This window comes from Phodopus roborovskii, unplaced genomic scaffold (genome assembly GCF_943737965.1).
Source record: "Phodopus roborovskii unplaced genomic scaffold, PHOROB, whole genome shotgun sequence".
Taxonomy (NCBI): Eukaryota; Metazoa; Chordata; class Mammalia; order Rodentia; family Cricetidae; genus Phodopus; species Phodopus roborovskii.
Window position 1 is genome coordinate 10,180,984 of NW_026126636.1, and position 27,123 is coordinate 10,208,106.

The 27,123-nt window shown below is 52.6% G+C and overlaps 2 protein-coding genes across 2 annotated transcripts; one reads left to right on the forward strand and one right to left on the reverse strand.

Annotated features, from left to right (window-relative positions):
- Positions 1 to 39: 39 nt before the first annotated feature.
- On the forward strand, positions 40 to 7,692 carry Qpctl (glutaminyl-peptide cyclotransferase like). The gene is made up of 7 exons (XM_051206951.1): positions 40 to 311; positions 746 to 889; positions 2,159 to 2,440; positions 4,656 to 4,808; positions 4,915 to 5,014; positions 6,484 to 6,600; positions 7,383 to 7,692. The coding sequence occupies exons 1-7, from the start codon at positions 102 to 104 to the stop codon at positions 7,526 to 7,528; spliced, it is 1,152 nt and encodes a 383-aa protein (XP_051062908.1). The 5' UTR covers positions 40 to 101; the 3' UTR covers positions 7,529 to 7,692.
- A 3,065-nt stretch (positions 7,693 to 10,757) lies between these two features.
- Positions 10,758 to 26,935, reverse strand: Fbxo46 (F-box protein 46). Its single transcript, XM_051206950.1, has 3 exons — positions 26,875 to 26,935; positions 14,551 to 14,727; positions 10,758 to 13,205 (listed from the first exon to the last, which is right to left on the reverse strand). The coding sequence occupies exon 3, from the start codon at positions 13,129 to 13,131 to the stop codon at positions 11,335 to 11,337; it is 1,797 nt and encodes a 598-aa protein (XP_051062907.1). The 5' UTR covers positions 13,132 to 13,205; positions 14,551 to 14,727; positions 26,875 to 26,935; the 3' UTR covers positions 10,758 to 11,334.
- Positions 26,936 to 27,123: the final 188 nt, after the last annotated feature.

A 27,123-nucleotide genomic window follows, 5' to 3' on the forward strand; every position in this document is an offset into this window, starting at 1 on the left:
CAGCCACTCTCCTTCCTTATTGGTTTTTGTAATCTACGAGAGGAGGATCTTGGCCTAAACTCAAACCACAGTCCGGTGCTTCGTCTCCGGGCGAAGCTGCCATGAGTCCCGGGAGCCGCGGGCGGCCCCGGCAGCGGCTCGGGGATCGGGGCCTCATGCAGCCGCCCTCACTTTCCAAGCGCCGCCTGCTGCCGCGAGGGCAGCTCCTGCCTCTACTGCTGTTGGCTCTGGCCCTGGGCTTGGCTTTCTTCATCGTCTGGAACGGCTGGAGCTCCGGGGTTCAGGAGCTGTCACGGAGCCGGGATCTGCGGGTGAGACCTGGCTGGGGCCCCGGTACTCCGTCATTCCTCTACTTCCTTTCGTGTAGACGCTAAGATTAACGTGGCTGTATCGTACGGCCCTTGCCTCCGGTGTCATCTCTTTCTCTCCATCATTTAAGCATATGCCCCTTCCCAAACAGGCTTGTTTTGTAACAGCCCGTTCTGAAGATGAAGGGTCAGCATAGTAACATTAGTAGATCTGAGTTCTACGCCCCAAATCATCTATTTAGAAGATTTTCGACAGCATTGTAGTAGGATGGACCAGATTTGCTTTGAAGACTTCCTCCTAATCTAGGATATATGGATATATCCTCCAAGCCTTTGATGCATCACCAAGAGGGCTCCTAGCGGCCAACAGCGTCCAGGAGAGGGTGGGTATGGGGGTGTCTTCATTTTTCTTTTCCCTACCCCATTTCCCAACCAAGGCCCCGCTGATTGGAAGCTTTCCAGAAGCCAAGCTGCGGAGGGTAGTAGGACAGCTGGACCCTCAGCGTCTCTGGGGGACTTTCCTGCGTCCCCTGATGATTGTGCGGCCCCCGGGTAGCCCTGGCAATCTCCAAGTGAGAAAGGTAAAGGGTCTTACTTCCAATCCCTAAACCCCTTTCCACAGTCTGTCAGGAAATGGAGTTCAGGCATCTAAGATCCCGGAACAGCCAGGAGCCAGACTGGGGCTCTGATGGTAGGGAGGTGTATGAACCAGACTCTAGATTCTCACAGTGGTGCACACGTCCCAAACTACACAACCCCGCCAAAAGCTTACTTTATACTAAGCACTGCAATGTATTGTTTTGTGAGGTCGGAACCAATGTGATCCCTGCTGTACAGATGGGGAGTTTAAAGCCTAGGGGAGTATTTACATTTTGTCCAAATCCCACAGCTACGTGAAGATGGAATCCAAGAAGGCTGGCTTCATAATGGGTGGTGTAGCATTGCTTTGTTGCCATTTAGATACTGTATTTAGGGTCTTCCTTAGTTGGTCTAGTTTTCTTAACCCCTCTGGGACTCAGCTTCCTCACCTGCAGAATGGGGACGCGTTCACTGACATTGTTGACTTCATAGCGATCCTAGAACAGGCTTGGCACATATATCGAGAGCTTTTTAAGAGGAAGTCAGAGCATGTCTCAACAGGAGAGTACTCGCTTAGAATTCACCACTGTGAGGTTCGGGGTGCTCAATGGTAGAAGACGGGCCTAGCATCCAGCATTGTGGAACCGTGGCTGTGTAAGCAGCATGCAGGAAGTCCTGAGTCAACCCTCAGCACCATGGAGAGAGAGAGAGCCAGACTGAGGGGGGAAGTAGAGCTGGAATGCCACTGTAGATGTGATTTTGGAGGAGAGAGAACATTACCACAGCTGGGGTGGTGGTGGTGACCTGGGTCTATAATTCTTTCAGGAAACAGAAGCATGATCTGGGGTTCTAGGGCAGACAGTTGGAGGCTAGCCCGAACTATGTAGTGAGCCCTAAGTTTTGTTGCTATCAAGAGGTGTGGTAGTTGGGCGGTGGCGGTGCACGCATCTTTGATCCCAGCAGGCAGAGGCAAGCGGATCTCTGTGAGTTTGAGGTCAGCCTGGTCTACAAAGCCAGTTCCAGGACAGGCTCCAAAGCTGCACAGAGAAACCCTGTCCTGGGAGAAAAAAAAAAAAAAAAAGAGAGGTGTGGTTCCCCCACATCAGGCGCGGAGTTGTTCCTCAGCAGAAGTATGTGTCAAGGGAACAGCCTAATCCAAAGTGGGACTCTTCTAGTCACCTAGACTGCTCTGCCAGGCTCTGGTCACAAGACCCTTCTCCCCGCCTCCTCCCCAGTCCCTGTCCACCCTCCTACCTCTCTCTTGACACTAGTTCCTGGAGGCCACGTTGCGGTCCCTATCAGCAGGCTGGCACGTGGAACTGGACCCTTTCACAGCCTCAACACCCTTGGGGCCACTGGACTTCGGGAACGTGGTGGCCACACTTGACCCAGGAGCGGCCCGTCACCTCACCCTGGCCTGCCATTATGACTCTAAGTTCTTCCCTCCTGGGTCACCCCCGTTTGTGGGGGCCACGGATTCAGCTGTGCCCTGTGCCCTGCTTCTGGAACTGGCCCAGGCCTTTGACAGGATGCTGAGCAGAGTCAAGCAGCAGGTGAGAGCTGGGGAGGGTTGCCTGCCCCTAGGCCACATCCTTACATGCTTCTGTCATTCTTTCCTTTTTTGAGATAGGGTTTCTCTAGAGTGTAGCCTAAGCTAGCCTTGAACCCAGCCATTCTTCTGCATAACCCTCCCAAGAAGTGGGGTGGCAACCTCCAACCCCCGCTGTCATCTTTGTTTTCCAACAAATGCTCTATGCACTGAAACACAGGGGCTTTTTTCTCCCCAGCCAGGTCTCACAGAGGCCACACTAGCACCAAACTCAGGGATGAACTTGAATTTCGGATCCTTTGCCTCCATCTCCCGAGTGCTGGCATCACAGTCAAATATATATAATATATATATATGTATGTATGTATGTGTATATGTATATGCATGCATGTCTTAGTCTGGGTTTTTTCTATTGCTGTGAGGAGACACCATGGTCATGACAACTCTTGTAAAGGAAAACATTTAGGGTTAGCCCATTTTTATCATCACGGTGGGTGACATGGTGGCATCTGAGTAGACAGGCCCTGGAGAAGGAGCTGAGAGCTCTACATCTTGATCGGCAGGCAGCAGGAAGTGAACTATGTGCCATGCTGAGGGTAGCTTGAGCGTAGGAGACCTCAAAGCCCGCCCACAACTCTCCCCAAAAGGCCATGCCTACCCCAACGAAGCCACACCTCCACTCCCCGTGGGGGCCGTTTTCTTTCCAATCGCCACCCCCACCCCCAGAGGGTACCAGAACTGGGGTATTGCTGCGATAGCCCTGACCATGCTTTTGGGGCTTTGGAAAGTAGTGGAACACTTTAAGTGCTGCTTCATGGGCCACGGTAAGAGGAGCACAGAAGACCGTGGCACTGAACATGATCTGCTGAACTGTGGGAGCTTGGCTCAAGAGGACACCACGAGATGCACTCTGTCAGTTTAGTAGTTCCATCATCACTCCGCTCTAGCCACACCCCTTTCTGTGCACCCCTCCAATCCACAGGCTCTATCTTCACCCCATTAACATTTGTTGTTTGCCCTACACAGATCATGTTTTTCTCAGATAAGCCCCCACCCTGTGGCTTTCCAACAATCTTTATTTCACCAAGAAACCTTTCAGATCACCCCCAAATATCTTCCTGCCACTGTCCGTTCTTTATGTTACTGAAGACTCGTTTTCTCCAATCACAGTATTTCCCATGGCCACACGGACCTGGCTTCTTCTGCTTCCTGTCATGACTCCCAGAGTCAGAATAAAATGGGGCCTCAGTAGAATCTGTGGACTGATTGAGAACACAAATTTCATTATGTTTCTCCCCCCCTCTAGCCCCTCCTCTGGCTCCCCAGTGCCCCTGTAACATAACAAAGCCTGTAATTTGTGGATTTTGCTAATTCTCCTGGTTGCCTGTCACACCCCTCTGGCCCCAGCTCTGGTCCAGGCTGTCCCCTTGCCTGGGAACACTGTTGCCTCTCTGCCAGGCCAGCTCTCCTTCATCAACTCACCTTCAATGCAAACACCCCTGTCTAATAGGACCAGTGGGCCTGCAGGCCAGATCATCCTGCAGCCAGACTCCCGTGCCATCAGAAACTAGACCTTCACTGCACCGTTATTCTCTTTTGGGTGGGTCTGTCTGTCTTTCTGTCTTGCCCAACTGGGCTTAACTAATAACAAGAGCTGACTAATTCAGTTCTTACACACTTGGGCTCAAATGTGATCCTGTGAATGGGACGATTAACCCCATTCACAGATGAAGAAATGGAGCCAACCCTAGTGGCACAGGCCTGTAATCCCAGCTCCTCCAGACATGGAGGCTTGAGGAGTAGAAGTTCAAAGCCAGCCAGGGCTGCAGAGTGAGCTCAAGGATAGCCTGGGCAATTTGGTGAAACCCTGCCCCAAAAGAGAGGGCTGGGGTTGTGGCTCAGGGATACAGTGCATGTCTGTCTAGCAAATGGGGGGGGAGGGGGGTAAAGATGGGCATTATGCTACACACCTGTAATCCCACGGAGGGAATCATGAGGCTGGAAGTTCTGGGCCAGCTTGGGCTATGCTAGAGTTTACCTCAAAACGGAACAAATTTCCCGTATCTGAACCCATCTGGTTCAGCCTGTGACTTCTGTTACCACATTGCATGAAGGAGGCCACTTGGTCTGCCCCATCCCAGCTGTGCAAATAGGAAGGGAGGGCATGGGGGTGGGCCGATGCCGAGGGTTGGCACTGATTTGGTGGCCTGTTTCCACAGGCAGCACCGGTGACCCTGCAGCTGCTCTTCTTGGATGGGGAGGAGGCGCTGAAGGCGTGGGGACCGAGGGACTCCCTGTATGGCGCCCGGCACTTAGCTCAGATCATGGAGTCTACACCGCACAGCCCCGGCCCCACTAGGATCCAGGCTATTGTAAGATCCATTCCTCTGGGCTCTGGAGCAGGGGGCTGGGAGGGGAAGGAGGGTGCAGTCAGTAGAACAGACTCAGCAGACTCCAGCCCTGGCCTCCTTCCCCCAGGAGCTCTTTGTCCTTCTTGACCTTCTGGGAGCGCCCAGCCCAATGTTCTTCAGTCACTTCCCCCGCACAGCCCGCTGGTTCCAACGGCTGAGGAGCATCGGTAAGGAGGGCAGGCCAAGGCCAAGGGTAGGACCAGCAACTGACCTCTGTGTGCTCATCTAGCCTTCCTTCCCCGTCTCTGGGCTCAAAACTAGGCAAGAAACAATCCTGTGACGGTGGAGTGTAGTGGCTGTGACAGCAGGACTCTGTGTGACACTGGCCCACCACTGGGTGTGCCTGGGCAAGACACTTCATCTCTCTAAGCCTCTATTTCTTTTTATTTTTGTGGTTTTTCAAGACTGGACTTCTTTCTCTGTGTAGCCCTGGCTGTCCTGGAACTAGCTCTATAGACCAGGCTGGCCTCGAACTCAGAGATCCGCCTGCCTCTGCCTCCCAAATTCTGGGATTAAAGGCGTGCCCAGCTAAGCCTCTGTTCCTTATGTAAAGTAAGCATGGTGGTAATGGTAACCGGGGAGTAGTTGTCATCATGGTGGTGCATGCCTGAAATCTCAACATTCAGGAAGCTGAGGCGAGGAGATTGCAAGTTCAAAGCTATGCTGGGCTACATAGTGAGTCCCATGCTAGAATGAGCTGCCTGGTGGTGTTCACCTGTATCCCAGCACTTGGGAGGCTGAGGCAAGAGGACTGAATTCTAGGCAAGTCTGGGCGATGAAGCAAGACCTTATCTGAAAATAAATAACAGCCTACGGTGGCGCTGCATGCCTGTCATTTCAGTACTGGGGAGGTAGATGTAGGGCAGGAGGATCAAGGGTCATCCTTAGCACACAGAGTTTGAGGCTAGACCGCAGGTACATGACAGTCCATCTCTCAAATTGTCAAAATAAATGAAGAGTTAAATTAAGAAACTAGCTCGGTGGGTAAGGGTGCATGCCTCAAAAGCCTGGCAGCCAGAGTTAGTTTCCAGAACCCATGTAAAGGTGGAGGGAGAAGGTGGGCATTGGTGGTGCATACCTTTAATCCCAGCACTGGGGAGGCAGAGGGAGGCGGATCTCTGTGAGTTCAAGACCAGCCTGGTCTATAGAGCGAGTTCCAGGACAGACTGCAAAGCAATACAGAGAAACCCTGTCTCGAAAAAACAAGGCAAACAGACAAACAACAACAATAAAAAAAAAGATGGAGAAAACTGACTCCTGCACACCCCCTCCACATGCACACCCCTCCCAGGCACACGCAAACAAGAAACAGGCATCTCTCTCCCAGACAAGGAGATTAAATGACACTAGCAATAGGAATATAAAAAGAAGCATGGTGCTGGAGAGATGGCTCACCAGCTAACAGCACAGTACTGGGTACCCTTCCCGAGGACCTGGGTTTGAGTCCCAGCACGCACGCACGCACGCACGCAGGCACGCACCGCAGCTCCCGACTGTAACTCTAGCTCTAGGGGGTCTGTCGCCCTCTCTGGCCTCCGCAGGCGCTGCATGTGTGGGATGCACACATGTATATGTTGGTTTTGGGGTGATAACCCTGTCTGCTGACTAATCCCGCTTTCCAATCCTGCCTCTTTAGAAAAGCGCCTTCACCGTCTGAACCTACTGCAGGCTCACCCACAGGAAGTGATGTACTTCCAACCCGGGGAGCCCCCCAGCACTGTGGAAGATGATCACATCCCCTTCCTCCGAAGAGGTACTTTCTGGGACCAGGGGTATAAGGAAGCCTCCTCAGGGCTAGGGGCTGCTGGCAAGTGCTCAGTCTTGATTAATCTTCATCTGTAAAATGGGGAGAATGGAGGGCATCATATGTGCAAATACACGGCACAGTCAGACGCGTAGCTGAGCCCAGTGCACAGCAAGCCAAAAACGAGCCTCTTGCATGCCAGGCAAGCACTATTGTACTTTTCTTTGACTCCTCCAGGCAGGCAAGGAACTGGGTGTCAGAGGCCACCTCTCTGTGGTTACACAGGGAAGCATTCGAAGAGCAGGATTCCAATGGGATCCAGGAGTTAAGAGAGCACAGGTTCTTTAATCCCAGCCAACACCATCACACAGACATACATGCAAGCAAATCTCCAATGTACATGAAATACAAATAAACACTTAAAGCAACAACAACAGAAAACCAAACAAAAAAAGACAGACAGGGGTCTCGCTGTGTAGCTCTGACTGTCCTGGAATTCACTCAGTAGACCAGGCTGGCCTGGAACTCACAGAGATCCACCTGCCTGTGCCTCCCGAGTGCTGGGATTAAAGGTGTGCACTGGCTGGCTCTAATTACTTTTCTCTCATATTTAAAATCATTCTTCGGGGCTTGGGGAAGATAACTTGGGAGTGGAGCACTTGCTTAGCACGCTCAGGGTCGTGGGATGAGAGGTTATAAAGGACTAGGACTAACTTCCCTGTCTGCGGGTTGAAATGTGTGCTGTAGAGCTGTGGGTTGCAGCTGGTGGCCAAATGTCCTTTCTGCTCCAGGGGTCCCCGTGCTCCACCTCATCGCCACACCCTTTCCTGCCGTGTGGCACACACCTGCTGATACTGAGGCCAACCTCCACCCACCCACTGTGCACAACCTGAGCCGCATCCTGGCTGTGTTCCTGGCCGAGTACCTGGGACTCTAGCCTGCAGATCCTTTGGAAGGACCTTACACCCAGCTGGGGACATGAGAGGGACACATTGGGCCAGTGTGGAGTGGCCAGGCTCACCTCAGATGTACGTATGCTACAAGCATCTCCAGCCACTGTCTTTCAAGATGGAGGCCACAAGTCAAAGGAACAGTTTTGGCTTCTGTCCTGAAGAAAATGGACTAGTCTGGAAGTTCCCAGGGATCAAATGATATGGCATGGGCTGGTAACTGGACCAGCACCACCAACCAAATGAATCTCTGTGGCTGATATTTTATGTCAGTGCATTTGCTACCCCATGGTCACAGTTCTGAGTCCCACATGGGCAAGGGCTTCAGGACTCAGGACAGAGATGAAGCCCAGTCAGGTGGCTTCACAATCCCCTTAGCAAAGGCCACAGCTCCCACTGGGAAATGACATTAGTTTCCTCCCTCAGAAGGCGAGATCTTGCAGGGTTAGGGAGAATGAAGTGGTTCTCGAAGTGTCTCACAGTAGAACCCCTTATGAGGAAGCACTTAAACGCAGCGGCCTCAGATACTTGGGGACCACACACACACACACACACCCCACCCCGGACCCAGTCAACCCTGGACTACCATTTCCTTTGGTAGAGCAAGCTTGCCATCAAGGCACAGTCACCTCACCTGGCACTATTTCTCTTTTTACGACAAGGTCTAACGGCACGGCCCTGACTCCCCTGGAACTGTGCAGTCCTGGTTGGCAACAACCTCACAACCCTCCTACCCAGTCCCAAGTGCTGGGATAACAGATTGCTACCTCGCTGTAGCCAGCCAGGGGTTGTTTCTCAAGTCCATGTAAATAAACAGGCTTCCAAATCCACCCCAAACCCACGGAACCAGGACCAGTGGCAGGGGCAGGGACAAGAATAGTAAGATCCGGTGTCGTGGCATTCACCTTAAATCCCAGACCTCAGGAGGCAGAGGCGGGCGGATCAAGGCCAGCCTGATCTTCAAGAGAAACCCTGTCTCGAAAAACCAAAAAACAAACAAAAAAGGAATAAACATTTGTGGCAATGTTTCATCAACTGCATTTGGTGTTCCTTATCAAGGCCACTTTGGTGAATGCAGAGTTCTCAGCGAACTTCGCTGAGTAAGACCATAGGTGGTGGGAACCGGGTTGAAGGGGCAACTCAGTCACTAGCACTTGCTGAGCACGTGCGAGGCCACCCTTTGTCTTAGTCAGATGGAGTGTTAATGAGGGTGTGCCATCCACTGGTTTTCCTGAACTGCAGATTTCATGGGAACCTGAACCATAACTCAGGTTAGAAAACAAGATCCAGGTATGACACAGGTTCATTAATTCCGTGAATCCCAGCTCACCTCATTTAAGGCCTGCCGAGGATAGAGTGAACTCAAAGCTGGATTGGCAATTTCGTGAGACCCTGTGTTAAAATGGCTGAGAATGTAGCTTAGCACCTACCTCTTAGAACCCCCGCAGTGAGGGGCTGGGGTGTGGCCCAGTGGCAGAGCATGCATGGTCCTGGGCTCCATCCTTAGCACGCACGCACTCATCAGGTTATGTAAGATGACATTCACTGTGAAAAGGCTCCAGTGGATTAGTCTGCCTGATGAACTCAGCTAGACCCCTGGCACTACCGTGGAAGGAGAGACCTGCCTGTGGGTGCTGTGCCAAGTGCACCTCTCCTACCTGAGGTGGAACAGTAGTTTGAGATGGGTTACATTTGTTCTTGCTGTGCAATATTTGTTGCATTAGTTTAAGTCTGTGAAGCTGCTGGTCTAATAAAGAACTCCCAAATAAATAGAGAGACTTACTCTTACTTATGAATGCCCGGCCTTACCTTGGCTTATTTCCAGCCAGCTTTTCTTTTCTTGTTTGTTTTCAAGACAGGGTTTCTCTGTGTAGCTCTGTAGACCAGGCTGGCCTGCCTCCACCTGCCTCCTCCCGAGTGCCGGGATTAAAGGTGTGAGCCAGTTTTTCTTAGTTTTTCTTAATTAACCCATTTCCCTTATGTTTTGCCTCTGAGCTTTTACCTTTCTCTGTGTCCCTCCCTCCCTCTGTGGCTGTTTGTCTGGCTGGCCCCTGGTGTCCTCTTCCCTTCTTCTTGATCCTTGCTCACTCTCCTTTTTCTCCCATTTACCCTCTCTGCCTGGCAGCCCCACCCATCCCTCCCCTGCCCAGCCAACTGGCCATTCGGGTCTTTATTAGAGCAATCCAGTGTTTTAGGCGGGCACGACGACACAGCTTCACAGAGTTACACAAATGCAACGTATCTTTGCATCATTCAACAAATATTTCATAACAACTACACACATGTACAAAATACTGAGAACGAAAGAACCTTAGGTTTTTAACTTGGGCCCCATCCCCAGGGTAACTATATAAAAACGAGGGTTGTGGAGTTCTGACAGACGAGATGTAGTCAGAGCTTGTGTAGTTCCTCCACCATGAAGGGGACTCCCCTCCTGCGCCACAGGGACAGCAGGGATTCCTGCGGTCACAGACCACAGCACGACAGCGAGGAACACTGCTGGGCACCGTGGACACCATCGAATGGTGACCGGATGGTCCCATACTCACCCCATGCTGGACTCTTGAAAAAGGAAAATGATCTTGTCTAAGCCACTATTATTTTGAGATTTTAAAGAAATAGTGAGAGACGGTAAGAGCCTAAACCCTTTCAGACGAAGAGACTTAGCTGGGGACCCCTTCTCCTCTCCCAAGCCACCCTGCCAGGCATACACCTTTGGACTGTTGGCTGGTGGTAGCGCATGCCTTTAATCCCAGCACTTGAAAGGCAGAGAGGCAGGAGGGATCTCTGAGTTTGAGGCCAGCCTGGTCTACAGCGTGAGTTCCAGTATAGCCAGGACTACAGAGAGAAACTCTGCCTTGAAAAAAACATTAAAAAATAAATTAAAAAATTTAAAAGTTTGGATCAAACTGCCTAAAAATCAAGGTCCCGGTTAACCAAAAGATTCTAAAGAAACCTGTGGCTTGGGGGAAAGGGTACAGAAACCCCAATGCCCCCATGAGTAGCCCATGTGAAAGGAAAGATCACCTAGAAATTCAGACTCACTGTCCTCGCTCTCAGAGGCAAGGGGCTTCACAGCTTTACTGGGGATTCAGTGACAAGAGCTTAAAGAGGGGTCTTCACACTTGAGGGATCTCACCCACCTTCCCTGGGGCCGCCAGAAAAGGAAGAGACTGGTAGTTCAGAAGAAATGTTTTTTTTTTCTTTCTTGCTTGCTTTTTTTTTTTTTTTTTTTATTTAATGAGGAAAACATCTAGAAACGGTGGGCTGCCTCCAAAAAGTGCCGACTTGAGTTGCATTGCGAGCTAGTGGCCTAGAGGTGTCAACCTCAGGGACTGCAACCCTTTTGTGAACACAGCTCCAAAGACAGAACTGGTGGAGGGAGGCACAGAGTGGGGTAGGGCCAGCTTGAGGAAAGCCTCAGGTGGTACCAAAATTAGCTGCCGTCTGCTCCCTGCTGGTGGGTCCCTGGGGCAGAGACTCAGGGATGGATGGGGTTGGGGCTGGATGGAGGCGCAATTGAGATGCTGATAAAACAAAAAACAAACAAACAAGCAAACAAACAAACAAACCACAACCCTCTCTGAGGGTCCACGGCCCTGGCTCTGAAGAGTAGAAAACCAACAGGGTCAAGCAGGGTACTGACCCCACTGATCCCCAGTCCTGGTCCCAGTTCTAGTCAGAGATCAATGCTGGATGGACTGGGAGGTTGGCTGGTGACTCAGTCCTGGTTCCCAGCTCCCAGCGGGGCAGGAAGGGGTTAGGTATGGTGGGTATCCCTCACCCCCAGGCTTCACCTCCCTTCTTCGCGGCCGGCACGGCCCCCGCCCACTCCATTGCACGGCAGCACCCAGTTGTTGTCGTGCAGGCCCAGGCGACAGCCTGGTGTCTCGCGATCGGCTCTCCGGCAGCACATCCAGTAGGAACGTCCGTAAGGCAGGTCATGGTGGTAGGGCTTGGGGTGCCAGCGGCACAGTGACACATCGCCCTTCTCATACCTTTTGCGGCACTGCTTACAGGGGTCATCCCGATAGAGCGGGTCCCGGTTCCAGCGAGAGTCCGTGGCGCGCACCCCGAAGGCTTCGATGATGCCCTTGAAGTGGTGGCAGGTGCACTTGAGGGCCGCCAGCGCTCGGGTGGGCAGGAAGCTGAAGATCTTGACCAGCACATGCTCAGGCAGCAGCAGCATGTACTGCCGGGGCTCCAGAAGACGCTGGATCTTGAAGCGAATCTCCAGGAAGTCGTGTGACACGTGCCGGTACAGGCGGCACAGGGAGGTGTCCGTGGTGGCCTCAGAGTCGTCTGGGCCTGGCACTGCGCTTGGCGTGTCAGCCGGCGGTGGCTCAGGAGGCCCCTCTGGACCCCGGGACGGGAGGAAGAAGAGCTGGCCCGGTGGGGGCGGCTCCTCCGGGCTCACTGTCAGACAGACAGTCTCTTCCTTCACGTTCTTGGTGCCATCTTTGCCAAAGAAGATGCACTCGTCCACTACACCCGTCACCACCACATCCACATGGAACCCTGATGCTCCGCAGTCCCGGGCAGGGGGTGGAGGCGGTGCCGGGGGAGTGTCCTCAGGCCTGGCCACGGCTGCTGTGTCGCCCTCACTGGCCTCGTCCGCTCTGGCCAGTAGGAACTCCATGTTGCTGGGAAGGGCATCCCTGGACGGGCTGATAAGCTGGTACAAGTCACAGGTGATTTTGTCTTTGGCTCGAGCCCCAGGCCCGGGACTACCAGGCCGGCTTCCGCTCCAAGTAGGTAAATTGCCGTCTGGTGAACGGGGCTCTCGGCCATTAGAGATTCGGAAGGCGATGCGCACCTCGCCTGGCCCAGGACCTGGCCGCTCCTCCTTGCGGAGACCCTTGGTTGGAGGACTGTCCCGCTGGGCCTCAAAGTGGGCCACTGCCTCAGCGACTCGGCTGCAGTCACCGCCACCAGACCGCCTCTCTGTCCCTAACCCCTTGGCCGGTGCCCCCTGCTCAGCTGACACAAAGACCACGGGAGCCTGGGCAGTGGGGCGTGGGTAACTCTGCAGGGCCAGGGCAGCTCTCTGTTCCACCAGGGCCACCATTTCTGCTACAGAGAGCAGGTCTACGTCATCCCCGGATGTCGTGGGGGGCCCCTCAGTGGCAGGGGCCCCTCCTCTGCCCCCTGGGTCTGGAGGAGCCTTGGTGAGCTCAAGGCAGCGACGCCTCCTCTTGGCTTTGGAGCTACCACTGCCCCAGTGCCCTTTGACCTTCATAGAGTTAGCCCGGCTACCTCCCCCACACTGGTGGGCCACAAAGAAGGCCACCTTCTCCTTTGTGTTTCCAGGCTTGATTACATACCACGTGTCCAGCAGGACTCGACCCTCGTCGCCAGCAGTTGCTGACGAGAGGAGTGGGGCATGCTGGGAGGCGGGGGCTTCCGCAGCCAGGGCAGGCGGTGTGTTCTCCGAGTGTGCACGTCCGCGGTCCGGCTCGGGCGCACCGCCTGTGTCAGTACAGGCTGGCAGCTTGAGGGCTGCGGAAGGCGGGCGGGGCTGGTTCTGGGAATATGTGCCGAAGGGCCGGGGGCACCAGAGCTGGTAGGGCAGGAGGCTGCCCCTGTCCATGCCGGGGGATGGCAAACAGCGGGCAGTCACTGCATCTCAGGACCAGGACGGTAGCAGGGAGCCCCGCATGCCACCTGCAGACAGAAGGTTGAAACACTGTTGTGGAATACTGCCCCAGTCGGTCTAGTGGGAGCTGAGCGGCCAACAGCAAGGCAGGAGGAAGACAACTGGGGCTGGCAGGCAGAGGGCGTAAATGGGAGGGATTTGGGAAAGAAAAGATCAGGGAGCAGGAGCAGGAGCAGGAGAGGACTCCAGGGGCAGCCACCCAGCTACACAGCAGCCAAGAGCAAGAAGTAAAGAAAGGCATACAGAAATAGAGAAAGGCAGATGGATACTCTAAGTATTTACTCTGTGTATTTACGTGGGAGCTGGGTGGTGGGCCCCACAAAGAGTACAGAGTATAAAACCAACCAACAACAGAGTACTGGCAACCGCCCTTCTTCCCCTGACCACCCAGTCTTAACTTCTGCACAAGGGACAGATGAAATTGTCCCCCACACTGAGGTGGTACAAGCCTGTTCCCAACCAGGAGTCCAAGGCCACTCTGGGCACCCTGAGACCCATCTCTAAAACACACACACACACACACACACACACACACACACCCAAGCTCTCTTCTTGGGCTGGGGTGTGGCTCACTGCTGAGAGCTACTGCCTAGAATCCCCCAGTAAAGGGCTAGGACTGTGGCTCTGTGGTACTGTGACACAGAGCCGTGCCTGACTTTACCTAGCCAGGGTTTCGGGGTGGTGCAATGGCAGCCTCTCTGTAAAGCAGACTGGAACTCGGAGATCCGCCTGCCTCTGCCTCTCGAGTGTGGGATCAAAGGTGAGGGCCACCACACCAGGCCTGGCTGACCTCTGACCTTCAGTGAAAGCACCGGCTGGACCGCGCCCCTCCTCCCTGCCCTTGTACTCCTCGTGGCCAGCTGCTGAAAAGGCAGACATTCCCTTGTCCACCACTACTGGAGCACAGTAAGGTGATTAGGCAGGCGGGGAGTATCGGAAGCCAGACCCAGACAGACCACTCTTCACTTGTTTTGGGCTCGTTGTAGCCCAGGCTAGTCTCGAACTCACAGCAATCTAATCCACTTGCTTCAATCTGGGGTTATAAAGGTGAGGCACTATACTCAGATTTTGAGATTATTCCCATTTTTTAACCCCGGCTGAGCACCTGTTGAGAGCACTTTTTACTATGTGTGCTGTGTTCTGCCCGCATGTATCCCTGCATGCCAGAAGAGGGCACCAGATCTCATCATAGATGAGATCTCATAGATGGTTGTGAGCCACTATGTGGTTGCCGGGTATTGAACCTGGATCCTCTGGAAGAGCAGCCAGTGCTCTTAACCTCTGAGCCATCTCTCCAGCCCTCTGGAGACACTGTTCCACTTTCCTGGAGACACTGTTCCACTTTCTACTTACCAGCAAGTAGCAGATGCCTGGTCTCCATCTTTGGCTCATCTCCTCCCAGACATCTCAGAATGAAAATAACCCTCCAACAGGGCATGCTGATGAGTGCCTATAATCCCAGATCTGAGGAGGCCGAGGCAAAAAGATGGAGAGTTCCAGGTCAGCCTGGGCTACACAGCCAGTCCTCGTCTAAAAAGAGACAAACAAGTAAGCAAAAGAAAACAAAACCCTTCACAGAATAAACCCTGAACATGCTAATGGATCAGCGAGCTAAATAAACTACATGCCGAGAATTAAGAACCCAGCCCTCTGCCTGTCTTTGTTACATTTTATGGAAACAAATTATGGCTGCTTTCACCCCAAAAGACCAGAGCTGCGTCAATGACTGCATGGCCCGAAATCATTCATTACCTGGTCCTTTATAAAAAGTTAGCTTGCTGGGCAGTGGTGGTGCATGCCTTTTATTCTAGAATTTGGGAGGCATAGGTAGGTGGATCTCTGTGAGTTCAAGGCCAGCCTGGTCTACACAGAGAGTTCCAGGACAGCCAGGACTACACAGAGAAATCCTATCTTAAAAAACAAACAAAATACCCCAACCAACCAACCAAACAAACAAAAAACCCACCCCTCAAAAACAACCCAATCCCACACCCCCAAAAAAGAAAAAGTTAGCTGGTGCTGTAGACTGTCTGCTCTAAATCCAGGCAAATCTGACACAGTATTACTTTATGGTCCGGAAGATGTCACTCAAAACTCAGCCTCCAAATACGGTCACCAGCAAAAGAACCCCAGTTTTAAGAATCATTACCCTACCCCACCCTCATCTCCAGAATCTTCATGTCCTACCCTCAAGTATCCAGACATTTTCAAATTCTGCTTTAAAATTCCAACATCCCCCCCCCCCCTCAGGCTGGAGAGATGGCCCAAAGGTTAAGAGTATTTCCAGAGGTCCTGAGTTCAATTCCCAACAATCACATGGTGGCTCACAGCCATCTATAATGAGATCTGGTGCCTTCTGCCATACAGGCAGAATACTGTATGCATAATCAAAAAATAAATCCTTTTTAAGAAGTTCCAACCCCCTCCCCCCAAGACCCTGTCAAGCCTGGTGGCACATGCCTGTAATTCCAGCACTTGGGAGGCTGGGGCATGAGGCAGGATGGTAACAAGTTTAGGTTTGCCTGGGCTATATTCAAAGAAAGACCCTGTCTTAAAAAAAAAAAAAAAAAAAAAAATCAAAGTGGTGCAGCAGGCCTTTAATCCTAGCCCTAGGGAAGTAGAATCTGCAGGTGGATCTCTGTGAGTTCAAAGTCATTCGAGTCTGTGGATCTAGTCCTAGCCAGCCAGGGTTACCTAGAGACCCTGTCTCATAAATAAATAAGAATGGGAGCTGGAGAGATGGCTCAGTGGTTAAAAGCACTTGCTGCTCTTACAGAGGACCCAAGTGTGGTTCTCAGCACCCACAGAGTGGCTCTCTGTAACTCCAATTCCAGAGGACGCATCTGGTGGTCTTTGCCAGCGGCAGACAACGTACGTGGTGCACAGACACACACGCAGGCAAAAAACGTACACATAAAACTTCAAAAAGAAAACAACAGATCATTACGCCCTCCGGCAGGCACATAGAAGCCAAATCACAAATAACTTCATCCATCTGAGGATACACAGCAATACCCGAATTTCACAGGTGACTCGGTGGGTCTCCTGACATCCTCTGCTCGTTCCAGACACCGATTCTACCCCTCCATTCATTCCCCAGGAGCTCGCGAATCTTGAAAGGAAGCCCTAACCAAACAAGTGTCAGTAGTCCCTAAGGAAACCTGGAGGGGCAGAGCAGCGGCAGACTCGCGTCCCGCACAGCGCGCTGCAGCAGGCGGTGCTCGGACGCGCTGGCCTGCGGGGCCCCGCCTGGGAAGCGGGATGCGCCGCAGAAAGCAAAGCGCCGTCCTGTCCCTGGCCACTCCGGTGGGAGGTACTGAGCCCAGGCGTCCCGGCGCCGGAACACTCTTAGCCAGTGCGCCCCCGACACCCCGCAGCACAAAGGACACCTCTGAAGCTCACAAAACAGCCCGAGCTCCTGGGAGCCCCGAAGTACCCGTCCCCTCCACCCCCGCAACTTCCCCAAGCCTCAATCCTGGCTCAGACGCAAACGCGGCCCCGGACCCCCCCAGCCGGGCCCGCCTCCTCCCCCTCCTCCCGGGAGAGATCTTCAGACCCTCGCAGGTGACCCCCGCCCCCACCCACCCGGACACGCCCCCTCTCCCCCTCCACGGCAGCGCGCTCACCCGCAGCGCCTCCCCCAGGCGGGAAGGAGAACGGCGGCCCACGAGCATGCGCACTGGAGCCCCGCGGGCCCGCCCCCTTGCGCGGGCTGGCGCGCCGCGCGCCCCGCCCCGCCCCTTTGTTGACAGACGCGCGCGTGCCGGCCCCAGCCAATGAGCGGCCGCGGTTCGGAGCCGTGCCCATATAAGGAAGGCCCTGGCGACGCGGCCCGGCTAGGAAAACAGGAGTGGGCGTGGGGTGACGGCGGGGGGCGGAGACAGCCCGACGCTAGGGAGCGGGGGCAAATTCCCGAGGTCCAGGGCTGCCGGACGGCCGGACGGCCGGACACGGGCCGCCGCTCTCAGGGAGGGGCACTGCCCGACGTCCCCTCGGAGCCGAGCCCGGGGCCGGGGCGGGCGGAGAGCCGCGGGCGGGCGGGCGGGGCGGCGCGCGGAGGCCCCGGCTCTGCTTACCGGCTGCGGTGGCCGTGAGAGGCGGCTTCCCGGTGGGGCGCACGCAGCCCGGCCAGCCTGAAGTCCCAGTAGTCCGGGAGGCCGAGGGACGAAGTTTTCGGCCGACCCGGGCTACTGAGTGTCAGGCTGTCGTAAAATAAAAGTAAAGTCGTACGAAACAACGGCAACGACAACAGCGACCTTTCCAGAAACCCCCAAGCAGGCAATCAGGGGCTGGAGGGGCGGCCCCGCCGTTAAGAGCATAGGACCCAGGTTCGGTTCCGGCCACCCGCAAGGCAGCTCACAACCGCCTGCTTCGATCTAAGTCCAGTTCCGGAGGACCGGCTGCTGCCACGTCACGTATGCAACTCACAAACATGTATTAAACAGGTGGAGGATCCCGGCGGCGGCGCACACCTTTAACCCCAGCACTCGGGAGGCGGAGGCAGGCGGATCTCAGAGTTTGAGGCCAGCCTGGTCTACAGAGCTACACAGAGAAACCCTGTCTCGGTGGGGTGAAGCTAGCATTTAGGACACAGAGCTACGAGGATCAGGGGTTCAAGGCTAGCTAGCCTGGGCTACATCAGACCTTGAAAATGCTAACCCTGTCCTGGTCCCGCACGGGTCACTGGACTTGGCATTCAAGGCTAAGGTAGCTGGCCACGGGGAACTGTCCCAGTCTTTTCCACGAGGCTCGCTCTAACTCACTACAGGAAAACAAAAGGAAGGCACTCAATAATGACTTTTAAGTTCAAAGGTGGCTTTCACTACAGTGCAGGTGGCTGGAGAGATGGTTCAGTGGGTAAGGGCATTTTGGCTTTTCCTCAAGAGCCGAGAGCGTCACCAATCTACAGTTTTAAGGATTTGTTTTTATTACTACAGTGTGTGTGTGTGTGTGTGTGTGTGTGTGTGTGTGTGTGTGTGTGTGTGTGTGTGTGTGCGCGCGCACGCGCGCGCGCGCGCGCGCCCGGAGTCCAGATGAGGGCGCTGGGGTTACTGGCACCTCCGAGCCACCTGATGTGGTGCTGGGAACTCAGGTCCTCTGGTAGAGCAGCAAGTGCTAGTAATCTCTAAACCATTTCTCCAACCCTTTAATCCACAATTTTAATGGGAACCACAAACACACCTGTCACAGGAGATTGCCCAAGAAAGTGAAGCTGATAGTAGAGCCACACTCTACACCCTCATTAAATGCCCCCAATAATTAGAGAATGCACATTCCCACACCCTGATATGCAGAGTAGTCTGGAAAACCTTGCCCTTGACATGCACAGAGGTCCTGTTGCTGGCTGCCCCTGGGCGCATAGAGCTCACCAGAAATAGCTCACGGGACTCCCCGCCCCCCCAGGCAACATAACTACATTATGGGGTTTGCAGTACAACACCTGAAATTAGCTCATTTAATTCCTATATCTTCTCTCTCTAGGATCTCACTATGTAGTCTGGCCTGGCCTCAAACTCTTTGATTTTTCCCGGCTCAGCCTCTTAAGCACTAGGAGCCCAAACATCCTCCACAAGTGGTGTGTCTCATTTTTATGTCTTTATTTGGGGTCTATGTATGGCATATGAATGTGTTTGTGTGGGAGTGTGTAAGTGTGCTTGGAAATGCAAATGAGTGTGCAGTAGACAGATTAACACCAGGTGTCTTTATCACCAGCACAGAGTTTTTCCCCCCAACTCTAAACCAGGGTTTTGATGGGGGCTGTCCATCTGTATGCTCATAGAAATGGGTTATTAATTTAGAGAGAGCTAGCCAATAAGAAGCCCGAGCCATTGGACAAACAGTTTATAATTAATATAAACCTCTGTGTGTTTATTTGGGACTAACTGGCAATGGGATTAGGCGGGACAGAAAGTTCCATCCACGGGGTTTCTCTGTGTAACAGGCCTGGCTGTCTTGGAACTCACTTTGTAGACCAGGCTGGCTTTGAACTCAGATTCTCCTTCTACTGCCTCTGGACTGCTGGGATTAAAGGCATGCAACGCCACCACCGCCACCAAGACCACCACAGGCTGTACATGCTTTTTGAGGCAGGATCTCTCACCAAAACCTAAGCTCAGTAGTAGCTAGATTAGGTGGCAAATGAGAATCTAATCCAAATGTCTGGGGATGCACATAGCTGTGCCTGGCAGCTTAGGTGGGTGCTGGGGACCTAAACCCAGGTCCTCATGCTTATAAGCAGGCACTTTACCAACTAAGCCATCTCAACACAGTGTGTCCGTTCTTCCTTTCTAAAATGGGCCTAAGACCTTCTACTTTAAGGTGTCTGTATATGGGTATGTGTATGGGTAAGGGAGCCCAAGGAGGTCAAAGAGGGTGTCAGACCCCCGGAAGCTGGAGTTTCAGGTGGTAATGAGCCACCTGCCATGGGCGCTGGGAACCAAACTCAGGCCCTTTGCAAGAGCAGCCAGTGTTGTTAATGTTGAGCCACCTCCCCAGGCCCTTTGCAAGAGCAGCCAGTGTTGTTAATGTTGAGCCACCTCCCCAGGCCAGCCTGTTCACGCTACTTTGGTGACTTGTCAGAGGCTAGGAAGGGAGCTTAGGTAGAGGAGGTCCAGGCAGCAGCCTCTGCTCTCACACTGAGCTCTGAGGCAATGCTGTCCAGATTGCTCACACCTACTGGACACAGACTGTGTCACTGTCCTCCAGGCCATCACACTCAGACTGTTCCATGTCTGAAATACTGTTCCTCACCTACCCTCAGGGCTCACCCTTTACCTCCTTCAGGACTGGCTCACAAACTGCCCTGGGGAGGCAGGCCTTTGATCCAAGCTCACAGCTACTACTCAAACAGAACATGAACTCTCAACTCTCATTGGGTTTCTCCTTACTGCCGATCACCATCCACTTTGCTTATAAAGTGTGCGGTCTGCCTCTCCTTATTAAAACGAAAGCTTAAGGCTGGCATTTCCCTGTGTCTCACTATACAGCAAGCTCATCTCTGAGGATGCTCCTGCCTCAGTCTCGAGACCGGAATGACAGATGTGCACTACCACAGCTGGCTCAGCTGGCCCGCATGACTCTTCTTTCCCTATTGCTGCCTTCTTGAAGTGGACGACCTCATTGCTGGCCACCTTTTATGTTTCTACTACTAGAGACATCTGAGTAGCTGGCTACTCGGACCAGCTGCCCAGGAGAGCTCCATCCACCCTCTTGGGGCCCTCCCGGGCCGTCCTTGACCCCTTCCCACCACCACCCACTTCTAACACCCGCACCCGCCACTGCTCAATGGCAATGATCAGCCTGTGCATTTCTTCAAGAAGGCTAGGGTATCTCCTTGCAGCTACCCTGCATCTGTGAGTAGCTCACTGGACGCCTCAGGGTCTACCAAGCTAGCTTATCCAGGCTCTGCACCCCCAGCTTTTGGCCTGGCAGGTCAGCTCTCCTTTCTCCCTCTGAGGTTCAACTGCCATACTATCCTCAAGTTCACCCTACAATGTTAAGACTGAGGATGGAGCGCTAACCAGCTCGTTTGATAGCCTTGAGGCGGAGAAATGGGACACAGGGAGCCACCTAGCCTGCTCTCTGTCTGCTCTCAGGGCCCTGGATGTCCAAAGCTTTAGCTAGCTCTGCCCTGAGGATTATTAGGAACAACTTCAAAGCCAGCCTGATCACCACATCTGTAATTCCAGCTCCTTGGGAAGCTGAGGGAAGGAGGTTCACAAGTTCAAAGCCTGGGGAGACCTGCCTCCTAAAACGGTGAGGGTGTAGCCCGGCACTACAGCACTTACTTAGAATCCACTAATGAGGGACTGTGGTGCAGCTCAGTACTAGAGTGTTTATCCGGTAGGCAGAGGTGTCCTGAATTCCATCCCCAGAACAGAAATAAGTAAGTAAACCATGGTCCTGGAGAGATGGCTCAGCAGTTAAGAGCACTGGCTGCTCTTGAAGAGGATCCAGGCTCATTTCCCAAGCACCCACATAGGTGGCTCACACCTGCCCTTCCATCCAGTTCTGGAGGGTCTAGTGCCCTGTCTGGTCTCTGCAGGCACCAGGCACATACACAGTGCACACACATATATATGCAGGCAAAATCATCAGACACATAAAATATTTGTTATTGTTTCTGAGACAGAGTCTCCCTCTGGAACTCAAGCTGGCCTGGAAAGTCACTATAAATTCAGACTGTGTTGGAACTCCCAGCAATTCCCCTGCCTCAGCCTCCTCGTCGATGGGATCACAGGTGTATGTCATCATCTCAGAGCAGTCCTCTTTAGTTCATGTTCTGAAATGAAACTGATCCTTGGGAATCACTCACAGAAACCAAACCAGGAGACACGCCCCTTACTGATGGGTCCCGAACCTTGCTTATTCATTTAACAGATGTTTATGAAGACCTATCTTGTAGGGGCCGGAGAGGTGGCTCAGTGGTTAAGAGCACTGGCTGCTTTTACAGAGAACCCACGTTTAGTTCCCAGCACCAGCTTGGTACTTCACAACTGCCTGCAACTCCAGATCCAGAGGATCCAGTGCCCTCTTCTGGCCTCTGAGGGTACTGCACACATACTGTGCAGACATACACAGGCAAAACATCTATACAAATTAAAAAATAAGGCTGGGCGTGGTGGGGCACACCTTCAATCCTAGCACTCGGGAGGCAGAGGCAGGCAGATCCCTGTGAGTTTGAGGCCAGCCTGGTCTACTGAGTGAGTTTCAGGACAGCCAGAGCTGTTGTTACACAGAGAAACCCTGTCTCCAACCAACAAATCAAACAACAACAATGACAAAAAAAAAAAAAAAAAAAAAGAAAGAAAAATCTATATTGTAGCCAGACATGGTGGTGCATCCTTTGGTCCTGGCACTTTGGGCCAGATGGAGGTAGGAAGATCTCTGCGGCTTTCAAGCTAGCCTGATCTATACAGTGAATCCAGGCCAGCTAGGCTACTCAGTGAGATCCTTCTCAAAACAACCACTGTGACAGGTGTGGTTCCAGGCACTGGAGACACACAAGGAACAGGAGGCAGAAATCCTTGTCCTCAAGGGGCTGACATACTAATTGGATAAAAGGAAAATAAACACAACGGCAGTTTCCAGGTAGAAACAAACAAACACACAGGTCAGGGGCTGGGTTGGATGGAAAGTGAGTTTATGATCTCAAATCAAGCAGTTATGAAGATATGAGGAGGCCATATCCTTTTCTGTATGAAGGCAAACACTTTAGAAAAGCCGTGCTTTCAGGAGTGAGATAGCTTTGCCACCCCAGCTAGTAATATGCAGTCACAATGGAATACAACAGTGACGACAATCATTTCAGAGGTAGATGTGACGTTAAATGCCTGAAAACAGCATTCTGGAAGGAGAGGCAAGAAGATCCTGGAGAGCTCAAGGCCGATCAGGACTACAGAGTTAAAACCCTGTCTTACAAAATCAGGGAGATGGGGTTGGAGAGATGGCTCTGTGGTTAAGGGCACTGGCTGCTCTTCCAGGGGACCCAGGTTCAATTCCCAGCATCGACATGGCAGCTATAGCTCCAAGATCTGACACCCTCACAGAGACATACACACCAATGCACATAAATAATTTTAAAAATCAGGAAAGGGTCGGGGCTGGAGAGCTGGCTTAGAGGTTAAGAGCACTCACTGGCTGCTCATGCAAAGGACCCAGTTTCAATTCCCAGCACCCACAAAGTGTCTCAGAACCATCTGTGTCTCCAGTTACTGCAGTTACTTCTGGCCCTCACTACATGGACGTGGAATAGACATACATACATGCAGGCCAACGCTTAAGCAGGAATAGACATACATACATGCAGGCCAACGCTTAAGCAGGAATAGACACACATACATGCAGGCCAACGCTTAAGCAGGAATAGACATACATACATGCAGGCCAACGCTTAAGCAGGAATAGACATGCATACATGCAGGCCAACGCTTAAGCAGGAATAGACATACATACATGCAGGCCAACGCTTAAGCAGGAATAGACATGCATACATGCAGGCCAACGCTTAAGCAGGAATAGACATGCATACATGCAGGCCAACGCTTAAGCAGGAATAGACATACATACATGCAGGCCAACGCTTAAGCAGGAATAGACATGCATACATGCAGGCCAACGCTTAAGCAGGAATAGGCATGCATACATGCAGGCCAACGCTTAAGCAGGAATAGACATACATACATGCAGGCCAACACTTAAGCAGGAATAGACATACATACATGCAGGCCAACGCTTAAGCAGGAATAGACATACATACATGCAGGCCAACGCTTAAGCAGGAATAGACATACATACATGCAGGCCAACGCTTAAGCAGGAATAGACATACATACATGCAGGCCAACACTTAAGCAGGAATAGACATACATACATGCAGGCCAACGCTTAAGCAGGAATAGACATACATACATGCAGGCCAACGCTTAAGCAGGAATAGACATACATACATGCAGGCCAACGCTTAAGCAGGAATAGACATGCATACATGCAGGCCAACGCTTAAGCAGGAATAGACATACATACATGCAGGCCAACGCTTAAGCATAAAGTTCTTGCCAGGCAAGTATGAGGACCTCGGCTTCATTCCCACCGCCACATAAAAAGTAGGACATGTGACACATATTTGTAACCTTACTGCTGTGCGTACAGAGACAGGCTTGCTGGCACAGACACGCGCGCGCGAGCACACACACACACACACACACACACACACACACACACACACACACACGCTATGACTAAGCCTCAAACAAGCACAGGCTGAAATAAAATTTAAGATTTTTTTTTTTAAAGCCGAGAGCATAGTACCTGGAGCCTGTGATCCTAGCACTTGGGAGGCAGACGCAGGAGAATCAACATTAGCTAGCTTCAGCTACACAGCGACTGGACTACATGAGACCCTGTCTCAGAAGAAGAAAGAAAGAAAGCAACAACCACGTGTGGCAGCACAGGCCTGTAATCCCAGCACAGTAGTGGCCAGCCTGTGCTACGTGTGAGACCCTGTCCCATGGGGGAAAGTGTCAGCTCACCCAGCCGGAACACTCAGGGACAGGGACAGGGGCCAGTGAGAGGTGTTCGACTTTACCCTAAACCAACAGATGTTCAGGTAATTTAAGAAAGAGTGGAGACCAGGTGGTGGCGGCACACGCCTTTAGTCCCAGCACTGGGAGGCAGAGGCAGGCGGATCTCTAAGTTCGAGGCCAGCCTGGTCTACAGAGTGAGTTCCTGGACAGCCAGGGCTACACAGAGAAACCCTGTCTTGACAATGCTGTACGTTCTCAGGCACGGGGTAGGAGAGGACACACATCCCTGTAGGTCACAACAATAAGACAAAGGCAAGGCAGTGAGCAGTGCAGGGTGAGACCGGCAGGGTTAGAGGAACTGGAACCTCAAACCTGAACACAACGCCCCCAGTCCCAAAAACAGAGCCCTGGCAATTATGCAAACAGAGGGCAGAGGCCAGGCTGCCTACCACTGCTGAGCAGTGCTTGCTTCTCTTCCTGAGGTTGAAGGTTTGGTTCCCGGCACCCACACGAGGTAGCCCACAAGCACCAGTAACTCCAGCTCCTGGGCAACCATCCAAGTACAACTGTCCCGGTATACCATACACATAAATAAACAAAACAACAAAGATTTCAAAATAAAAAAATTCCAAATTGTTTCAAAGCAAATTACAAAGTTGCTAAACTCCTTAAGGAAGCCCCCTCTCTGCCCTGACCAAAATGTTAGAGGGCCTGAGCGGACACGGACACGCACACACGCACTCGCGCACACGCACACCAACAAAAAAACAAAAATCAAAACAAACTCGGTTGTCAGCAGTATTTCTTACTCACGGAAGACTTGGGAATTGGGCCAGACTGGCAAGTGAATTAATATTTAGGTGGAGACAGATCCCGATTCTGAGCACCTCTCTGGGAGTCTTGCTTAGACTTAGGCACCCAAGAATAGGCAGGAAAGGCGGGGCTAGATCAGGGATGATGGGGCCGCATGCCCAGTGCTCCCTCACTGGCTCCTCTCCCCCTTCTTCATCTGATGATTCCCATTGGTTTTAAAAACAAAATCATGGGCTGCTGATGTAGCGTGTACAAAGTCCTGGGTTCGATTCCCAGTACAGCAGAAACCACCAATGCACACCTATGATCCCAGAAAATCAGGATACGGAGGCAGGAGGATCAGACAGACTCCAAGGCCATCCTCAGCTACACAGAGTTTGAGGCCAGCATGGAATACACAAGATCCTCAAAACAACAACAAATAGTATGTAGGTTGGGGTGGTAATCTCAGCACTCTGGAGGCTGGGGTAGGGAGATCAACAGAGGCCCGCCTGAGCTATACAGTGAGTCTCAAGACAACACACGTGTACTGTGCACTTACTCTAAGTACTTCCCAAACGTTATCTCCCTAAACCCTCCAGCCTACCTAACTCGTGGATCTCATTTAAGAGCTGTAGAGTCCAAAGACTTGCCTCAGGTCACTGGAAAGAATTAAATTCTGTCTGACAGCTGCTCCGGCTGGTGTCTTCACTCACCATATCTTACAAGGGGAGGGGACTGGATTAAAGCAAGGAAAGCAGATTCTGACCTGGACGGCAATTCTAGATATACCATTTATGCTGTATAAAATGGAGCTCCTACACCTACTACCTACCTGAACCAGTAAGTCCATACACACAGCTAAAACAACCAAGATCAGGCATTTTTGAAAATGGCATTTTGAAAAGTAAGGGGTGGGGACTGTCAGGTTTTTGAGAAAATGTCTGAGGCTGAAAAGTAGGAACTCTATTAGCAAGCGACTCTAATCCATTCCTGGGACCGGAGCTTCCCACCGACAAGCTCTGAGGCTGCGACTTAACTTTCCTACCAAAAGTGTCGATCTTACGGAGCCTCCCTTTAGCTATCTTCATAGTGACCTGCTTGTTCTCATCATACAGATAAGGGCACAGAGGCTTACAGAGAGAGTGACTTGCTTAGGTCACAAGGAGGGGCAGAATGAGGAATCTGAAAGCTGGACTGCCCACACAAACCACTATTCGTCTAGATTCCACCGGGGCTGGAAGGATGCTAAAGGAGGTCTCTACGGACCCCTCCAGAGTTCCGTGACTGTCCTGTTTATCAGGAGTTTCTGGTTAGATTAAGGCAAGATATAGACAGCCACGTTCCTAAACTCATGCACCTCACAACGCCTCCTGGTCCTAGAAGCTAACCTACACCCTCATTGACTTCTACCTCCCACCTCAACTTGCCTTGCCGCCCCACCTCGCAGTCGAGAGAACCCGCGGTTAGCCTCTCCCTGAACAACTCTTCTAGCCCCAAGCCTCTCTCTCTCCATGCACACCAGGCTAACTAACATCTCTCGAAATTACCTACTTCGGGGTCTGTTGCCTTGATGTCCAGCCAGGCTCCAACTGGGAGCCTCACTACCCCAGCTCCGAATCCCCTTAACAGTCAAGTCAGTCCCAAAACTCGACTCTCTCCAGCCCCAAGACCCCTCCCTCCCTCCCTAGCCCCCATTCTTCTACTCCCTCGGGCTCCCATTCCTCTCGATCCCCACCCACAGCGACCTCCCCACGCCCAACCCTTTCTTTAGCTTCAGTTTTGTTTCCTCTCGAACCCAGGTCCCGAACCCCCCGCCCATACTCTCGAACACCCGCAGGACCCAGCTTGGTGCTCTCACCATCTCGCCGCGCTGCAGCTCGCTCCACTACACGGGTTTCCCCCACTCGCTCCTCTCCAGCCTCCCCTTCCGGGTTTTCGCCCCGAAGCCCGCTGGGAATTGGAGTACGGTCGGCCACGGACTACAGCTCCCAATATGCAGCACGGTACCTTGGAGGCGGAGGCGGAAACAAGCAAGTAGGGTTGAGAATAGAACGACTCAAATTCCCAGGAGGCAAAGGGCACACAGCTACGCAGGCGCAGAAAATTC

Bases quoted from the DNA above. Each gene is read 5' to 3' on its own strand.
- Qpctl (XM_051206951.1), top strand. From the start codon at position 102: ATGAGTCCCGGGAGCCGCGGGCGGCCCCGGCAGCGGCTCGGGGATCGG. The intron at 4,809-4,914 runs GTAAGATCCATT...TCCTTCCCCCAG, and splicing joins CCACTAGGATCCAGGCTATT to GAGCTCTTTGTCCTTCTTGA. The intron at 6,601-7,382 runs GTACTTTCTGGG...TTTCTGCTCCAG, and splicing joins CATCCCCTTCCTCCGAAGAG to GGGTCCCCGTGCTCCACCTC.
- Fbxo46 (XM_051206950.1), bottom strand. From the start codon at position 13,131: ATGGACAGGGGCAGCCTCCTGCCCTACCAGCTCTGGTGCCCCCGGCCC.